Source organism: Silurus aristotelis (genome assembly GCF_946808225.1).
Source record: "Silurus aristotelis genome assembly, chromosome: 12".
In the NCBI taxonomy this organism is placed as follows: domain Eukaryota; kingdom Metazoa; phylum Chordata; class Actinopteri; order Siluriformes; family Siluridae; genus Silurus; species Silurus aristotelis.
Window position 1 is genome coordinate 23,118,449 of NC_139585.1, and position 19,973 is coordinate 23,138,421.

At 40.6% G+C, this 19,973-nt stretch overlaps 1 protein-coding gene across 8 annotated transcripts in view; it reads right to left on the reverse strand.

Moving 5' to 3' along the window:
• exoc6 (exocyst complex component 6) overlaps positions 1-19,973 on the reverse strand; it is a 56,825-nt gene that overhangs the window by 18,749 nt on the left and 18,103 nt on the right. For 4 of the 8 annotated variants that reach the window (XM_083556955.1, XM_083556954.1, XM_083556956.1 and 1 more), the window contains exons 6-19: positions 18,210-18,414; positions 17,834-17,986; positions 16,783-16,851; positions 13,356-13,439; positions 13,229-13,275; positions 13,026-13,146; positions 8,679-8,750; positions 8,411-8,508; positions 8,195-8,300; positions 7,988-8,097; positions 5,405-5,516; positions 5,191-5,325; positions 4,382-4,561; positions 3,290-3,319 (exon numbers count right to left, since the gene is read on the reverse strand). In XM_083556955.1, the coding sequence (XP_083413081.1) occupies positions 3,290-3,319; positions 4,382-4,561; positions 5,191-5,325; positions 5,405-5,516; positions 7,988-8,097; positions 8,195-8,300; positions 8,411-8,508; positions 8,679-8,750; positions 13,026-13,146; positions 13,229-13,275; positions 13,356-13,439; positions 16,783-16,851; positions 17,834-17,986; positions 18,210-18,414 (1,522 nt within the window). The remainder of the gene's footprint in view (positions 1-3,289; positions 3,320-4,381; positions 4,562-5,190; positions 5,326-5,404; positions 5,517-7,987; positions 8,098-8,194; positions 8,301-8,410; positions 8,509-8,678; positions 8,751-13,025; positions 13,147-13,228; positions 13,276-13,355; positions 13,440-16,782; positions 16,852-17,833; positions 17,987-18,209; positions 18,415-19,973) is intronic. The other 4 variants (XM_083556957.1, XM_083556959.1, XM_083556960.1 and 1 more) reach the window with 1 other exon arrangement.

Consider the following 19,973-nt stretch of genomic DNA (forward strand, 5'->3'; position numbering starts at 1 on the left):
TTTCGACAAATTGAAAAACGTGTTCGCAAACGTACTTCGTATGCAACATGGTTGTTCGTTATGGATTTTCTAAACTGCCTCTTTTAAAAAGTTCCTAAAAAGTATTAAAACTCTCATTGACTCTATGACACTTTGTTCCACCCTGCTTCCAAAATACAAACTTCTATACAGCACAAGTTCACACTGTATGAAGCAGTGCATGAGGCTGCTCTTTTCTCTGAAATAATACTCAATGTACTAGGAGTAGAGCACTAACTCTGCCCTGTACTATATCAGTATGAGCTAACAAATAAGTGTGACTGGGTGGGGGATCGTGAAGACGAATGTGCTCTGCACTAATGGGACCTTAACACATGAATTCTGGGAAAGCTACAGTATTTCTATAAAAATGTATATTTCATACTAATTATTACTACAGAAGTGGTAGCTCAGTGGTTTAGATGTTGGACTTCTGATCAGAAAGTCTTGAGTACCAGCACCACCACAAAGCCAATGCTGGGCCCTTGAGCAAGGCCCTTAATGCTCGGCTGTATAAAGTCGCTTTGGATAAGGGGTGTCTGCCAAATGCCATTTCTACAAATCCATAATGTTTTCTGTATAGGCTTGAACTCGGCTTGGATTTATTGGTACTTGGACTTTGGTCTCACTATATATTGCAAAATTACTATATAATAATGTTTAAGTTTTCAACTCAACTCAACTCAAGTCAAGTTTATTTCCATAGCGCTTTTTACAACAGACATTGTCTCCAGGTCTTTACATCTATTTTCCCTCTCAATCTGGTCTTAATTTTACCCCCTCAACACTCTGCTAGTCTTGTTCTTGGACTTCACGATGGCAGTCTCGGTGATAGTCCTGCTATGTTCACACAAGCAAGTGATAAGTCCAAAGGCAATCAATAATGTTGTAGCCACAGGGCCATTCGAACGACAGCAGCAAGCGACAAAGCGACAGCACAACAAGCAACGTTTAACTGCAATTATGCAAATTAGATATGACATGATAAATCAAGCCTAATGAGCGACTCAAATGATTCCTAGGACCAATCCCGAGGGACGTGTGGTTCTAGTTTTCTTCAGTTCCTGAATCAGCACTTCAGTTCCTACCTGCTTCATGTTTATTGTTACTGATGCGGTTTCATCTCATCCTGTAATATACGAATTCGGGTGAAAGTGTGAAGAAGTAACACTCAGCTAGCCAAACAAAGCTAGATCAAAGACTAGCATGTATAGTGTATAATGTGCATGAGGGCCCATTTATAGGGGCGATCTACCACAGAAACAAACTATAAGCGTAACATACATTATAATATAAGTATAATAAATAGTTTTTAACAGACAGTTCTCACTGAGGCATAATGTTAGGTGCTGAAACACCACAACAATAATGCAATGAATGCAATATATATATATATTTATATACACACACACACACACACACACACCAATCAGGCATAACTTTATGACCATCTGCCCAATATTGTGATGGTCCCACTGAGCTGTAGTAGCTTGTCTGTTGATCAGCCTTCACTCCCCATGTGAACACCCCACAAGAGCTGCAGTTTTGGAGATGCTCTGACTCGTCTAGCCATCACAATTTGGCACGCTTAAATCCTTACGCTTTTCTACTTCCCACACATCAACATTGAGGACAAAATGTTTACTAGCTGCCTAATATAATATCCCACCCACTAACAGGTGCCATTAGGAAGAAATAGTGTTATTTACTTCATCGCGCATAATGTTATAATGTCACAATTTTATGCCTGGTCATTGTGTGTGTGTGTGTGTGTATATAAAAAGTGTTTGTGTTCCTGATTTCTTTTTTTTTGCATGTTTCTCACATTTTAATGTTTTAGATCATCAAACTAATTAAAATATTAGTAAAAGATAACACACATGAACACAACATGCAGTTTTTAAATTGCTTTTTTTTTTTGTTGAGGTAAAACAAAATCCAAAACTACATTTCCCCCTAAACCTAATAACTGGTTGAGATACCCCTTAGCAGCAACAACTGCAATCAAGAGTTTGCGATAACGTCTGCGATAAAGTCTGTTACATCTATGCAGAATTGTTGTAATTTAGAGGTTTTTCGAGAATTAACCGCCTTTTAAAGGTCGTGCCACAGCATCTCAAAAGCATTCAGGTCAGGACTTTGACTAGACCACTCCAAAGTCTTCTTTTTGTTGTTCTTCAGCCATTAAGAGGTGGACTTGCTGGTGTGTTTAGGATTAGTGTAATGCTGCAGAACCCAAGTTCGTTCCAGCTTGAGGTCACGAACAGATGGCTGGACATTCTCTTCCAGGTCTTCCAGGTCCTGAAGCAGTATAACAGCCCCAGACCATCACACTACCACCACCATATTTTACTGTTGGTATGATGTCCTTTTTTCTGAAATGCGGTGTTACTTTTGGAAGGTGTGGGACACACACCTTCCAAAAAGTTCACCTTTTGTCTCATCAGTCCACAGAATTCCCAAAAGTCTTGGGGATCATCAAGATGTTTTCTGGCAAAACCGAGACAAGCCTTCATGTTCTTTTTGCTCAGCAGCGGTTTTCGTCTTGGAACTCCAATGTGGCTGAATTACAACAATTCTGCATAGATGAGTGGACCAAAATTCCTCCACAGCGCTTGATTGCAGTTGTTGCTGCTAAGGGTGGCCCAACCAGTTATTAGGTGTAGGGGGCAAACACTTTTTCACACACGGCCATGTAGTTTTGGATTTAGTTTCCCCTCAATAAGATAAACCTTTATTTAAGAACTGCATGTTGTGTTCACTTGTGTTATATTTGACTAATATTTAAATTAGTTTTATGATCTGAAACATTGAAGTGTGACAAACATGCCAACAAAATAAGAAATCAGGAAACACTTTTTCACACCACTGTATCCGTGTATATGAAATGCTTAGACATTCAGTCTACTTAATCTCCCAGGATGTTTCAGACCACACCTTTCATCTCCCCTAAATGATCAGGCTGCATTCTGACCTGAGACTTGGAGCAAACAAACAAACAAACCCCCCCCACAAGACAGGCTTTGAAAACGGAAAACCTCTCAAGTCAAAATCCATCCTATGTTGAGCAGATTCTGGCATCCACATAAGACAGTCAGGGGGAAAAACCAGATCAGCTGGGCATGACATTTGATCTGGTTCATTTCTAGGTACAACAATGTGGAGAAGGAAGCAAAGCAAGCCTAGAGGCGAGTCCACACAGCGGACACAAGCATGCGCTTTTTTCCCCCCCAGTTCTGGGAAAGGTGTGTAAGGAGGGGTGTTTACTTACCGACATCGCAGCATGATCATTGGTGTTATTCTGAGCAGAACCACAAACAAAATAAAAAAAACAAGACAGGGAAAGAAAGTATGGCAACAATAAATGGACAGATAAAGAAAAGTCTGAAAACCAAGCATGCCCGGTAGAAAGAAATACAAGGCTACAATCACTTGGAGGAAAAAGAGAGAAGACATTCTTAGAAGAAAAAAAAAACCCAGACCAAAAGAAAAAGCAGCAGAGATCAAACAGGAGGCTGATTAAGTTTTTTTTTACAGTGGGGGTGAGCTGGAGAGTAAAGCAGGCAAGCACTATGGGTTTAAAAATGGCTAATTTACCTTTTTCCGCCGTTTAGATTCGTGGTTGCATCGTTTCGAAATATATATAAGTCTTATAACGTGTGAATGATGTGCTTCTAAGTAACCAGGAATGCTTACAAATGTTCTGATTAATACAATAAAGCATTGATATCTAATATGAGCTGCTACTGTAATCCTCTGTATATCACATACACTGTACGAACAAAAGTTTGTGGACACCTGACGATACGTCTTATTACTCATTTCCTGTTATAATAACAGACACTCTTCTGGGAAAATGTTCCACTGGCAAGATTTTAGAGTGTGCTGGTGGTCAGAAACAAGGCTGTTAGTAAAGTCAGGTACTGATGTAGGGTGAGGTGAGGAGGCCTGGGGTGCAGTGTACTTAATGGAGTGTACAACAATCGACACGCGCATTCTACCGCGTCCTATACGATCGTGTGCCTCCGACACTGTGGTAAAAGTTTGAGGAAGGACCACATATGGCTGGAGAAGTCAGGTGTCCCAATACTTTTGTCCATACAGTGTATTACAAAGTTAGAAATGAATCTCTTTTCACTTCCTCAATCCTGCATTGGGAATTTTAGGAATTTTCGCCTGTCCCATAAAACGATAAGCTTACAGTGAAAGAAAACAGATACGGACGTGAGACAGACACAATGGTCCATCTCCCTCTCTCACACACGTACACACACACAAAAAAAACACGCATTTGAAAAAGACAACCTAAACACAGACGAGCACGACACCTGCGACGAGGTCGTGTGTGCTCAGCGAGGCTCACCGGCAGGTGTGTGAAGACCTGGAAGGTGCTGCGCAGAAAGTTGATGAGGTCCATGAGGTAGCCGCTGGCTCTACCGTCCGACTCGGCCATGCTCCACTCGTAGTCAGCCAGCTGAATGAACTCGTCGATCTTCTGGTTGAGTTTGGTGTAGATCTCACCTTCTGCTGCATGCCTGGCATCCTGAAGACAAAAACATTGTCTTGTGAAGGTTGTTTTTTTTTTTTACTACTTATTCCTTTCATTCCTATAATCAAGGCGTCCTCAAACATTTTTTTTTTTTGTGAGGGCCACATAGAGAGGGTCGGTCTGTAACAGAAGTAGATTTCGACCCCGCGAACATCTCGAACCATCTAGTACCAGTGCCAATTGGATACCACTTCATGTGGGGTTTGGACCTCTTTGAGTGTTTGAAGGCTCTGGCATGGAGAAGCTGGGGTTGGATCTGTGATGATCGCAAATGTTGAGCTATTTTATGAGTTGCTCCGTAGCTCCTGGTTCTATAACCACACATGACTGTATAAAACTGTAGAATGGCAGTACTCATAATAGTGTAGTTTGGTGACTTCTGCTTTAATCCCATCCCATAAACACTATGCCACAACTAGAACGCAGTTCTTACTGGGACCTTCTTCTAAGAAGAAATAATTTTTTATTGCAGATCTAAAAAAAGGCATCTGGAATTGTTACAGCAACGTTTGTTTACTCCTGGGGGAAGCAACTACGACGTCAGTCCAGATGGCGTCTTGTTGGTTTACACTCATAAAGAAGTAAAAAAAACACCATTATTACACACCAGGAGTATCTCTAACCTTGAACGTGGAGAGGCCGTAGAGTCTGGTGGTGTGAATGGTTTCTGGAGAGACGTTGGTAATGTTGGTGATGAAATCTTCCAGGTATTTGCACGCTTGCTCCAAGTGGGTGGTATTTATGATGATCTGAACCAACTGCAAAAACAGACACGTAACTACGTCACGTTCCCTGAAAACGTACGAGTGTTTCTATGTTTAGAAACGTGACTCTGACCTCGGTGAGTCCTATATGAGGCTTTCTGATGAGGTTCTGTAAGCAGCAGCTCAGCGTCCTCGTCAGCAGCAGGTTGGTGGATTTACGAAGCATGTCGTCGATCTCGGTCGAGCTGAAAAGAAAAAAAATGGACGAGTTATGAGAAGGTACGGGGCAAAAAGCCAACACGTGGTGCTTGTATAGCATTCATTTCTAGTGTCATCAGCACTTTGTTTGGCACACCTACACCTATCAGGCATAACATTATGACCAGTGAAGTCAAAAACAATGATTATCTCTTCATTATGGCACCTGTTAGTGGGAGTGATATAACATTTTGTCCTCAAAGTCAAAGTGTTAGAAGCAGGAATAATGGGCGAGCGTAAGGATTTCAGTGAGTTAGACGAGGGCCAAATTGTGACGTCTAGACGACTGGGACGTCTCCAAAACCTGCAGCTCTTGTGTGATGTTCCCGATCTGCAGTGGTCAGAATCTATCAAAAGTGGTCCACGGAAGGAACAGTGGTGCACCGGCGAAGGTTGGCCCTTGTGGTCCGATCCAAATTGCTGAAGAAGTGATTGGTGTTAATGCTCAATGGATCAGGACTGTTTTGGCAGCAAAAGGGGGACCAACGCAATATTAGGCAGGTGGTCATAATGTTATGCCTGATCAGTGTAGATCTCATGTTGGTGGAAAATAACGTATTACTAAATATCCTGGGACTCGTGTTTGTGCTGGCTCTTGTTTCACAAGGGGGTAAAAATAGCCTTTAACCTTAACCTAGCTCTTACTGTCAACCCACTCAGCAGCAGCAACTAGGTGTGAGTATTAACAGGATGCTGCTAGAGTGTTGCTTTTGCAGATAGTTTGCAGACTGTGTGTGTGTGTGTGTGTGTGTGTGTGTGTGTGTGTGTGTGTGTGTGTGTAGGTATTGATTGGAAGGGAGTGGTTTAGGTAAGCAAACAGTCAATAGAGAGGTCCAGAGGCCACTCATTACCACTCCCTTAACATGACAAAGAAACAATTAGAGAGGAGTGTGAAATGTGCTGTAATTTGCATTGACTGCCCACAAGGGAAAGATCGACTCTGAAAGATCCACCACACACACACACACACACACACACACACACACACACACACACACACACACACACACACTTCACCCAATCACTTTTTCTCCTGACAGGAAACCACAGGTCTCACTGAAGGTACTAATTAGAATTAGAGAACCACAAAATTAGGGTTCAAGCCAAATACTTGTTCAAGGAAAAATACTTAAAAAGAGCAAATATTAGCAGACTGGCTATAAATGGGTCAGAATGGAGCTTCCCATGGAGAGTTTGATGAGGGTTTAATTAAAGTCGCTTTCTCCAGCCATATTTCAGATAAGAGCTTCGCAGGCTTGAGCTGACAAGAGATGACTGACAAAAGACCAAAGCTGCTGCTCAAAGCCCGGCCGAAAGACGACCAGATGCTCTGTGATAAAAACCCTATCTATCTATCACTTCTTGATCGATTTGTTTGGGCAATGGAAGTCATTTGGGATAAAGAATGCAAATAATCTCATGGTTAAGCTTTCACTTTACCTTGAAGAAATAGCTCTATCTCTTCTCTTTAGCTCGGACAGCATGTATCCAGACACCTATAATGTGGACTAGTTTCAAAGTGTATCCGTATGTAGCCGGTATATGTCCTTTATAGTTCCTGTTATCACTTACATTATAGCAGCTATAAACTATTCCTCTCACTTATTTGCAGCTTATCATGCTAGGAGGTAACCGCATAGACGTTCTCATATCGCAACTTATAGTTAATCAATACTCTTACACATTTATGTTCATGAGGAATGCCTGCATGTGATGTCCACGTAGCTGCTATAAATCTAATGCAGCCAGAGCTGCTAAAATTACACAACAATTCAATTCTTTTTTATTTGTAGAGCGTTTTTAACAATGAACGTTGTCCAAAAGCAGCTATGTAAAGCGGTTATAAAGTCAGAATGTATAAGTTTAGGGCCTATAAGTTCGTTGCCAAAGAAAAACTCCCTGAGATGTCATCTATATTTATGACAATTAGCACATGCCCTTATCCAAAACAATTTACATTTTATCTCATTCACACAACTGAGCAGCAATGAGGATAAGGGCCTCGCTCAGGGGGCTCAGGAGCAGTAGCTTGGTGTGGCTGAGATTTAAACTCGTGACCTTCTGATCCAAACGCCTTAACCACTAATCTACCGCGTCCATAGCGTTAGAGAGAAATTTTGAGAGGAACAGGACTCATCTCTGTGCCACCGAATGGTCTTGACAACTTACGACCAAACATAATTGAGCATTCTACAAATATTGGTGTGGCTTAACAAACTGAGGTGCATGAAATTAAGTCACGGTCGTTTTACGTCGATCACTGAATCTTTCCGTCATTCGTAACAGCGTCCTACAAAGCGCTTCTGATTTTCCAACAGAGGGGTTCAGTGGTTATAATCAAGCCATCAAAAGCAAACCTATAATAAACAACATTTGGAAGTTCTAAGCTAAAAAGTGGACCACCCAGCATTTTGTGCGTTTATGAGAATTTTGCTTGGTGAACATGAAGTGCGCTCACCTGCGATGTAGTGATTCGGAGAATTTTAAACTGGCATAGATGAACTCCTTGACCTGAATGTAAATCTGAGGCACTGAATGGGACATGGGCAGCTTCTTTGGAAATGGATGCTGCGTAATAAATCACAAGGATATCAAAACTGCATGAAAAACTTTTAGAATGACACAAAATCTGTGAGGTGAAGTATCCTGAGAAAGCTGAACAAACCTTTTCGATCTCTGCATCGTGAAAGGGGAATCGACTGACCACGAGCTTGTACTCTGCCTCGGTTTCTACAGGGATGGGGCTGTAGTTGTCCAGCTCGAATATTTCTCTGCCGAAGAAAACAAAAATTGAAAACCCCCACCCGCAAATGCTTCAAATGACTCTTTCCATGATAAAGAATTTACACGCACAGGGGCTAAAGTATAAAGGGCGTATTACCTGAAGACCAACGACCACTTCTTCAGCAGCGTTTCATTGTACTGATCTCGAATCTCAAACAACAGGTCGAAGAGCCTGTTCACGGGGAAGCCGTAACTCTGGTCGCAAGATGCGAGAAAAAAACAAAAAAACAGCCGACATGTCAAAACCATGAATGTGGTACGACTGTTGATTTAAGAAATCGTGTGTACATATACAGTATCGCAGAGCGACTAGTGCAAACTGTAAGGAAAACACTCTCGGTGGGAAAACGTTAGGTGCGAAATACCTGCAATGTGTCTGCAAATATAACGATCAGGTTCTTCAGCTCTAGGACCAGGTCAGGGTCGTTGCAGTAGGACTGTGGAACATGAAAGAATTCGTGTTTGATGCAAAAACATAATATTAGAGATCCTGCACATATTCCCCCTTTGACTTCATGAGTCATAGATTTTTGTATCGGCTCTAAAATATACACTCCATTAATCATATTGATATAGCTTTTATATAGAATGTATAGTTTTATTCATGGCTGTACTTTGAAAGTCAACAGCTGGAACCAAATTCCTTGTGTGTGTGTCAACACACTTGGCCAATAAACCGGATTCTGATTCCGATATTTATTGAATTGAACATTATACATGAAACTCCATTTGACAAATAAAATGACGATGCATCATGTGATACCACAAATCTCAAATGTGTAGTCAGAAGGTGTCATTTTCTTGGACCCTCCCTTATACATACACTATATAGACAAAAGAATTGGCTGAACTTTCCAGCCATATGTGGTCCTTACCCAAAATGTCACCACATATTTGGCCACAAAGGATTAACTACAGAAATGATTTTGTACCTCTAGGTCGTATTAGATCAGCTATAATGGTAACCGAAGATTAGTTTTTCATTTCACGATGGAAAATTTTGCGTTAAATTTCCTCTTACTGTGAAATAAAGTGCGCCTTTTTCCACCCTAATCACCGGGAAATCAGCACCTGCTCTAAAAACAGGCAATTACATAGCAATATTCAACGGGATGAGATTCCAATCTCACACTCTAACTCGCTAACTGGCAGCCAGTCACTTATTGATCAAATACTCTGGTGTATTAATGAGTCATTAAAATCCATTAGCATCAGAATAAGTGCAGTGCGGGTGAAGAGAGGAGCGCGGTGTTTGACCCGGGGGATGTAGGGATTAGTGAATGCCTGCACACACAAAGCTTTTTTTTTTTTATATACACAGGCTCATCCACTGACCGTGCACCCATTGTGCCATAAGGCTTTATAAGAGTGAAGTCTCAGCACTATTCTCTATAGGAGGTGTGTACAAGTCAAGTCAAGACGCCTTTATTGTCATTTCAACCATACATATCTGACGCAGTACACATTGAAATGAAACAAGAACCCTGATGCTACATACAACAACAATCAGAAAACAGAAAACACACGGCTGAGGACTAGTAAGTGTCCTCGCCACATAAAGTGTATCGTGTGCAACCTGGTGCGAACAGTACAATATAAAAATGTCGATCATATTTGTCTCTGCCTTAATACATTTTCCTCTCTAGAATGAGAATATCAGGGTTTTTTTCTCTCATGTTTCACATCACATTATTTTATTTATTTTTTTTTTTTTTAAAGAAAGCTATAATTATCATGCTTTCAAAAAGTAACGTGTTTTTTTTCCCCATGGGTCATGTGATAGTGTCCCCTAGTGGGCATGCACGCAAGAATATCGCATATCGTGCCTCTGTACAGCATCTAAATGTGCTTGTGCATGTTTGGGGAATTCAAAATACCTCAAAAATATATAGAAATCAGTCCTAATCAGGGTGGCGAGCTGTCGACATGGAGAATACGCCGAAGATTTTGTCCAGAGGTTTTGATGTTTGGCATAAACACAACGTCCAGTCAGGTTTCAAAATGTACCGTGTATAAAAGCGCAGATTGTGAAACACTTTTACATGCATACATTTCTTTTGACTCGGATTTGAGCTGGAAATAAATCAAATTTGAATTACAATTGATTCAAAAATTTATATCATATCTAGTTTAAAGCTGACTACTGGAAATTCTGCTCACACCCAAAAGTTACCAAAATTATCCATATCAGGAGTGTCCAATCTTTTCCACCAAGCGCCGGTATGGGTGCGGGTTTCCATTCCAGCCACATCCAATTCTACCTGTTTAATTGTAATGATTGAAATTTTCAATGACTATCTGGTGTGGCTCTTGATTGGTTGGAATGAAAACCTGCACTCGAGGTGGAACTTTGTGGAAACGATTAGACACCCCTGATGTATATAATTGAACGGATTGAGACTCTTCATACCACAAATGCAAATGATGGAACAAAAACCCTAAAAGAATTAAATATCTACAGTACATTCGACCCCGATAACTTCATCCTTCTGCTTTTTCGACATGAACAAGGCTCCTCTGTGTGTACCATGTCTACAGGAAGGTCCTCCTCAGACTGGCATGCGGCATGGGTGCTGCTGTTTTTTTGATTTATGATCCCTCGCTCTAGCGTGGTTCCCTTGTTAAACATTGACATAGGGAGCAGTAGCCTGCCTCTGGCTGCCACTGCGAGTGCGTAAATCATCACGCTAAATGAGCGTCGCCTGAGCTGTGACGCACAGCGTCAGTCCACACCTCAGGCAGCACACCTCGTCCCGTTTACACAACCCGGGATGGATGCACACACAGACAGACACAATAAAATCCCGGGGCACACTTTCTCCAGAATGCAATCGCATCCTTGTTTCTAAAAACAAACAAACAAAAAATCACATTTACACTATAAGACTGTATAAATTGTAAACATTCTCTCAGGTCAATCTAGTATAGAACATGATCAGGATGGTCCGGTATTAAAAAGGCTTTAGTCCCCCACCCTGCTTTTTTATTTATTTTCAAAACAAGGCATTTGGAATGATAATTGCAACCATTTCCTGGTGAGCCTTTTCAGTTGCCGTCTATTCAATCGGATCTAATGGAGAGGTCAGTTGGGCCTAATGAGGACAGATTGCAACAATAACAGCAGATTAAGTGTGAATATTCTAAACCACTAGGGTTGACGGTGTGTTTGGAGGGCCCAGTCAGTTGTAAATCAGAGAGGGATTATGCAAACGCCCCATGGCTGGGGCTCACAGCCTGGGTCCTGCAGCCCGGACAAAGAGGTCAAGCCGGCCCTCTCCTGCTGCTAGCTAACTTTCAATCACAAAACAAGAGAGGTAGGGGACTGAGAGTAGGCTGTAGAGGTAGCTGGAAGAGCGAGGGGGTCAAAAATAAATCCCCTTTCACTACATTCATTAAGGGGATTAAATCAAGGTGTGCGCTAGGGGTGTAAGAATATATCGATACACGTATTGCGATATTTTGTTTGCCGATACTGTAGTGATTCTCAAAAACAAAATATTGAAAAAAAATAATAATTTACAAGAATCATGACAATTGTTTAGCTTTGAGTTTATATCCCCAACGCTAGGACGTGAGTACACCAGTCACAGGGACAATACTATAGAAACCAAACTTTTAGAGTAGTCAGTTTTCAGCTTATATAGCAGAATGTATTTACTGTCCTCTGAATATAACTCAACATACAGCCATTAATGGCTGAATAACTGGCAACAAAAGTGTGTACACCCTAAGTGAACCTATCCAAACTGTGTCTAAAGTGTTGTGTGAGCACCATTGATATCTAACACTGCCTTAATCCTCCTGGGCATGGAACCAGAGCTGCACAGGTTGTTGCTGGGATCCTCTTCCACTCCTCCATAATGACATCGCAGAGATACCATGGTGGTGGAAGCATCATGGTCTGGGACTGCATGAGTGCTGCTGATACTGGGAAGGCATCATGTTTTGCCTTCCCAGTATCAGCAGCACTTATGCAGTCCCAGACCATGATGCTACCACCACCATGCTTTACTGCAGGCAAGATAAAATTTTCTAGCAATCCTTTTATTTCTGAACTTAAACAGTGACAGGACGTACGAGCATAAGGGCACGGCAATAATGCCATCGTTAACATCCACCTGTTTCCAGGGGGCGCTGTAGTAAAAGCGATTATGGGTCAAACTTTCACCAGAAGTAATACCACTATTGACTTACCAGCCCCGAATGCAGTTTTCTTCCTAGACTGCATTCTCTACCTTTATAGAAGTTATAGTCTTTCTTGTTTTTTATTTTCTTTCTTTCTTAGGATTGTAGCTTTTAGATGTAAAACACCAGTTAGTGCTCAGATCATGCTTCTAATACTAATGCAAATTCTAATAATATACTACAATCATCATCATCAATCCCACTTGATGCCATTGAGGTGTGCTATAATTAAGGCTGGTATGGGATTCATGGCATGGGTAGGTTTAAGGGATTAGGGTAAGCAGTGTCATTTTAAATGCAAATGCAGATCCCACTGTGCTAAGGTTTGCATATGGTGGTGTGTTCGTAATGACAGCTTTCCTAAAATGATATCCTATTCCGAAAGAAAAATTCCAATATATCGCCTTGCTCACAGTATCGCAATGTATCGTATCGCAAACCCTGTATCGTGATATGTATCGTATCGCCAGACTCTTGCCGATACACAGCCCTGGTGTACACTGTATGTAAACATATTTGCTACTCACAGAGTGTGTGCGGAGAACGGCGATGATCTTGGACAGGGCCATGTTCCACAGTTCGTCCGTGAACGCCCGGGTGACTAAACCTTGCGTGGCATGCAATATGTGGTCCTCCACGACAAAAAACCTAAAAAGAGAAGAACGATTCATCACCAGCGTTCAGGAAATGTATCATCACATAGGTTAATAAAGTGAAAGTGGAATCCTACCCAACAATCTGGTTGAAGTACTTCCTGTAGCCCTCCACTGTTTCATGCTGGGAACAAAACAAGAAACCCATTTCAGGAACGGCTTACTAATAGAGTGGTGATGTTCGAAGATATAGAAGATACTTACCATGTTTGATTGGGGCTGCAGCACAAGTCTTGCTTGTTTCTTCCTCTGCTTTCTGTAGTAATTTTCAAACGTCTCTCGGTCACCCTAGAAAAGAGCCACAACAGGTGACAAGTAATAAATGGAAAAAAACACACCATGCCTAAATATAAAAATGTGGTTTAATGAGCATATGATAATTTAAGAAATGACACAAGAAGATTAATACAATTAATACATTAATACAGATATCCAAGCTCCCACCTTACTGCCACCTACTGGGTGTAAAACGAAACACACCTTTCCCACACTGCAATCTAGAACGCTAATGAAAGAGGTATTTTTGTGGTGACTTGAGCATCCTGTGATGACAGATTTACCCTCTGTCTAGTGAGTAAGACGGATAAGAAGGTGGGGGCAAAAGCGGGAACGCGTCCAACAATTCCTATAATCATAAACTCTGGAAGTGGGAGTTTCCACTTTTGGCTGCCAGCAGAACTGCAGGTGTGTCAGGCATGTGTGAGTGGTGCCAAAGGAATATGATGTGTGAATCGCATCAAAATATGTTGTTGAAGTGCGCTAAAACCTGGACCAACATGTTTTGGCATGAATGTGCATTTACATCATTGTATGAGAAGAGAGAGAGAGAGAGAGAGAGAGAGAGAGAGAGAGAGAGAGAGAGAGAGAGAGAGAGAGAGAGAGAGAGAGAGAGAGCTGCCAGGGCTAACAGCTGGGGAAAACAAGGACAAGCAGTGCTGAGTGAAAGAACTGCGAGGTACATTACAAGTCTGGCTAGGTTTCTTTTCTAACACTGCAATAATAAATCATTCAGCTGGAAGCAGACCAATTCCTCATTTTTCTACCCAGCATGTTCATGATAACACCTAACCTTTTTCTGAACTGAGCTGAAGGGCTGAATGATTATGTTGGCTGCAACAAGACATTCTGCAACAGTGCAGACTTGTAGCAATAACTACAGATAGTCTTCCATCAACTGGGCTGATGAATCGAGACCTATTGCGGTCATTGCTCACCATTCTCTTGAAGTGAAGTGTAATTCATTTGGAATTGAATGATGTTTTTTTGACCATTTTACATGATAAGCATTAGTGTTTTGTCGAATGAAAAAACATCATTAAGATATACTGACAACACATCCAATAGAGAATGTGAAAGGCATGAAAAACGTTTCCAGAAACTATTACAAAGCCTGAGACAGCAACCAAGACCCAGACGATCTATGAGACTGAGACTAACTACTGAGACACAGACCAAGAATGAGAACAAATACCCTAACCAAAACAAAGCACAAAGTCCCAGACCAAGACGGTGCACCCAAAACAGAGACTAATCCACACTGTGCGATATTTTTATAGTCCTTGCGTTTGTTGCTTGTCAGACTGTAACATGATCCTCATGTCACACTGCAGGATCTCAGTTGTCATAACGTCAGACTGTGCTACAGTCAGAAACCGATTACAACAAAAAGGCTCGTTCGAAGTTTGACATCATCAATCACTGACACTTTCAGACCCGCATTCTCTCGCTAATGGTAGCTAGCAGCAAATAAAAACAATTTGTAGGTTAACTTTCCTGACATGCCTTGATAATAAAAACGCATACACTCATTTTTCCTGCAAAGCGCCATAAACACTTCTTTTCCCTGCATAACTCAATAAGTTTCTCTTCCTTCTTTACTGCCCACTTGACTCGTTTCGACACTTTCCCCGAGTTGGTTTGAAGTTGTTGCGCGGTAACTGCGTCATCAGGTTCGGCGCTCCTGCAACAACCGCATGGTGTGACGGTCGGCGTCGGAGAAGTCCCACTGCCGGAAAAGTGTTTGAAATCCTCAGAATTTCCTCCAAGGAAATTCTAAGCACTGGGACTCATTCAATTCTAAGCACTGGGACTCATTCCAGCACCCATAGCAAGACTTAGCACTGAAATTGAGACAAGACAAAGCAAAAGAGTCCGAAAGCAAAATCAAAAGCAGTCGAATCAATGATGACCCAAACCAAGACTAAGGACTAAAAACTAAATTTTTTCCTCTTTGTTTTGGACTTAAGTCCACACAGAGACTTTCTTTCAGACAAGGAAAAAAGTAGCTTTTTGAAAACTATTTGATGTCACCCAAATGAGGATGGATTCCCCCTTTGAGTCTGGTTCCTCTCAAGGTTGGCAAGTGTTGAGCTATATTATGAGTTGCTCAGTAGCTCCTGGTTCCATAACCACAAATGACTGTATAAGACTGCAGAATGGACATTACTCATAATCTTACACTCCACTGCTCATGTTAGTTCTCACTCTCCAGTGTTCTGTATTGTTCAAAGACTATAATCACACTCTTGATATCACCCAAATGAGGATGGGTTTCCCTTTTGAGTCTGATTCCTCTCAAGGTTTCTTCCTCATAACATCTAAGGGAGTTTTTCCTTGCCACAGTCGCCATGGCTGCTCATCAGGGATAAATACACATCATTCACCTTCACTGTTCAATTCCGTAAAGCTGCTTTGAGACAATGTCTGTTGTGAAAAGTGCTATAGAAATAAACTTGACTCTGAAAACGGAAGTTTTTTTTAAAACGATGACACGTTGTCTCATGATTTGGCTCTGCACAATACAGGAAAATACACATTCCAGTGTGCAACTTTTGGGAAACGACTAAAAAGTGAAGTGTGGACGCAGAGCGTTTTTAGACAAAACGCCATTTCAAACGAATCCGGATTAGTATAGACTTAGCCTGAGACTCAACACAAGAACTCATACCATGACCATACAGCAAAAAAAACCCCACCAAAATCCAGACTAAGCAATAGAATCGGAACATAGACCTGGTCTGTACCACCATTTTGTCCATCCATAACTGCCATTAAAATTTTCAAAATGATTTTGTCAATTGTCTAGTCAATTTGTTGCAGATCTATAATTCGAAGCCCCTCAGTTGTCATCAACCGAGCCATTCATGGGCCAAGCTTGTGCCACTGACCTCTCCGCCACTCAGTGACTCAGCAGTTTTATAACCTCTATGCCCGAATCTCAGGCCTTTCTCACGAGTGGAGGTTACGGATCGGTCAATCCTATTAGACCCTGGAGTGTTTCCCTGCATTTATTTCCACTGTGTTTAAAGACACAGGATTGGTGTTGAGCGAAATGCGTGATCGTGAAGTGCAACAAAGCCATAATAAAGCCACTCTAAACTCCTGATAGTTTGCACTGGGTTCAGGAGAGAAACAATAGACATAGAACGCCAGTCTAAACTATCAAAATCCCCCTGCCAGTAGAAGCCATTCAAGATTTGTGAGCTACTTTGTGGAGATGCAATTCATTGTCAAAACAGAGTGAAATGACTGAGCAGTGAACTCAGCAGGAATGTCTCTCAATGGAAAATCCTTTCATAACTTCATAAAACTCCTTTGGTGGGGTAGATAATACTGGGGATGTGCGACGTACCAAAACGGTGTAGATGTGAAGACACCGGTAAACAGGAGAGAAGTCCACTAGATCCTGCACTGTTAACACCTGGGAATCGAAAAATCAAACATAGATCATAAGCTTGACATTATGACAAAGCAAAACACTCCCTTTTGTGACAGTGAACTCTACAGATAAAACAGGGGTCGCCAAACTTTTGTCTGTAACGGCCACACCATTTTTCCTTTCTTTAATAGGTCGATCTGTATCAGAAAATTGACTACCAGTATTATTGTGGAGATTTTATTATGATTTAAAATGTATTTATTATGTCTCCTAAAGTAAGATTAGTTTAGGAGACATAATAAATACATTTTATTATGTCTCCTAAAGTAAGATTAGTTTAGGAGACATAATAAATACATTTTATTATGTCTCCTAAAGTAAGATTAGTTTATTATTTTGTTATGCACCATACAGACAAATGAGCATAACTTTTTAACAGACAAACAACCGATCAAAAGAGCAATATTACCATCATAATGACATTTTTTTATATTCACTGCTATTGAAATCATTTACTTACTTATGCATATGCATAATATTGGTGGGTGAATCTAACGAATGATTAGGCTACGTTAATAACTATAGGTTACTGATAATTTGTATCGTATTTGCCGATAACCGATTGATCAACCGATTTTAAAATGGATAGATAAAAAGAAACATAACACTTAAATAGAACTAAGGTTTATTACAAAACTTAAAACACTACCGTGTCATGGAAATGTGCCAAAGTACATAAATATAATTTTTTAATTAATAATAAATAATAATAATATAGCGCTCTTTATGCACATCTTGCGTGTAAAAACAAACAGCACGTGGTGTCAGTGATTCGCCTCTACTGGCTGCTTTTGGAATGACAGCGGAACGGAAGCCGGAAAAACTATCGGTATGGATTTTTGCCAATAGTTGGTAGTTCCAGCAATCAACTATCAGTGCCTCGACATCTATTAATTACGAAAATCAATTTTTTGAAAGCCAAACTTTGGGGACCCCTGCTTTAAAACAACCAAATCTGCCATACTTCCTCATCAGCCTCCTCTTCGTCGACTGCTTCCTCGGCAACCAGGCCGTTGTGCTGAAGCGACGTTCTGCCATTGAGGCTGTACAGGGGTTTAGCGCAGCCGAGACTCGCCTGCTTGTGCACAGCGCTGATAAACGTCCTGTTCTGCTGAGCCTGGAACAGAACATCAGACCGGATGGAAAAACTCACTGAACAGCACAAAGATCACAAAGAACTACTAACTTACTTCTACAATGCATTTCTTTCCTCTTTGTTCAATGAGGTTCAATTCATTCATTCATTATATATTTTTTCTCTCTGTATAATATAAAGTCATTTGAAAGTGTGTAACTCTAAAGCAAAGCTTAAAAAAAAAAAAAAAAGCACACTTTCCTACCTGTCTCATTGTATTTTCACCGATCTTATCCGAGTGCTTTCTGATACTCTCCAGGAAGTCTTTCAGGTCCGACATAGAGATCTCCTTAATCTCCTCACGGAGTTTAGGCAGCGTCTCGGCCATGATCTGACAAAAACGATACTGGCTCACTCGAGGAATAGAAATGTTCTCTAGCTGCTCCATGGTTTTCAGTGCAGCGTAGTATCTAGGACAGAGATCGAGAATGTCAATAAGGGCATTACTCAAGTACACGATAAACTAAAGCTTATCTTACAAGTGAAGTAGGAGGCAAGTGGAGAATCTACAACACACAATAGAAACTTATCATGGTCATGTACTGTAATTACAATCGCAATAGAAATCACAGTAATGATTTTTCTAAAACCGTTTCCTTCACAGTGCAAATATGATAAAGCAATTGTGGAGCAAGTGTATAGTTAGTCATGCAATTTGGTACAATTTGGAAAAAAATCTATTATATTTCCATATGTTGTGTCTTTTAATTCCAGTATACAAGTAAAGTGCAACAAAGGTCTATTTTTCAAAAAATATCATGTGGAAGTATTTAGAAAACCCAACATGTATAACTAAACTAACTGTAAACTTGATTAAAATTTATTTTCCATGTATCTAAAGCACAAATATAGCTTAAAGCCTTTCACATGCAAAAAGGAAGACACTAAACTTTGTGGAAGATCTTGAGTGGCCTGCTTTAGAGCTCTGACCACATTTGTAATGTTCAAAAAGCATATTTTAATCAGGTTTCCACAAACTTTTTACAACCATGTCTGTCTTGATACACGCCTTTAAGCTGGGGTTTTATAAGCTGTGGTTTTTTAACGTGATTTTTCTAACATTAGTTTGATAGTTTATATTCTGATGATACCAAAGCCATCCATGGCCAGGACTAGAGGTCGACCGATCGTGGATTTTACTGATACCGATAGCTAGGTTGGATGGTACTTGCCGATAACCGTTTGATCACCTAATAGTTTTTAAAATGGATACTGGTTTTAAAAAACAAAAACACTCCATGTAAAGTAGTACTAAACATTAATTAAAACAAACAAACCAACCAACCAACCAGTACTGAATCTTGAAAATGTGCAAAATGAAAATATGAATTTATAATTATATAATAAAAAATCAATAATAAATATTATATAACGCTCTCCGTGCAGCGCACAGTCTCGAGTGTTTAAAACAGCCTGTGGTGTCAGTTATTCGCCTCTAGAGGCCGCTGTCGTAATGACAGTGTTCCTTTTCGGTTGCTCCAGCAACGGATGCAAGCCAGAAAACGGTATGGACTATCGGTGCTGATTAATCGCCAAAACCGATTCATTGGTTGAACTCTAACCAGGGCTATAAGAGAGCAGTGCTCTTAGGAAGGGGTGGCATGCACTATCTATGGACAAACTTGCATTAAAAGCAGTTTGGCTGCATGCCTGATGTGTATCAATTGGCTATGACCACATTAGGGAGAATATCAGGGCAGAAAAAAATCCCAGAAAATCCTTCTCCCAAATACTCAACCGAAATATCCTTCTTTTATTATCGTATTACTTCTGTCTGCAATTATATACGCCCAGCGAAATCCATTTCCGTTCCCACAGTATAACATTTTTAGTTATAAACACATAAAAAAATACATACATCTCTGTGGTTATACTTGGATTCTCTTTAGTCACCCATAGTACTAATTAGTTACTTGATATTTACCCAGTGATTGTGGATCTAAGAAGAGCTTAAATGTACAATATACAG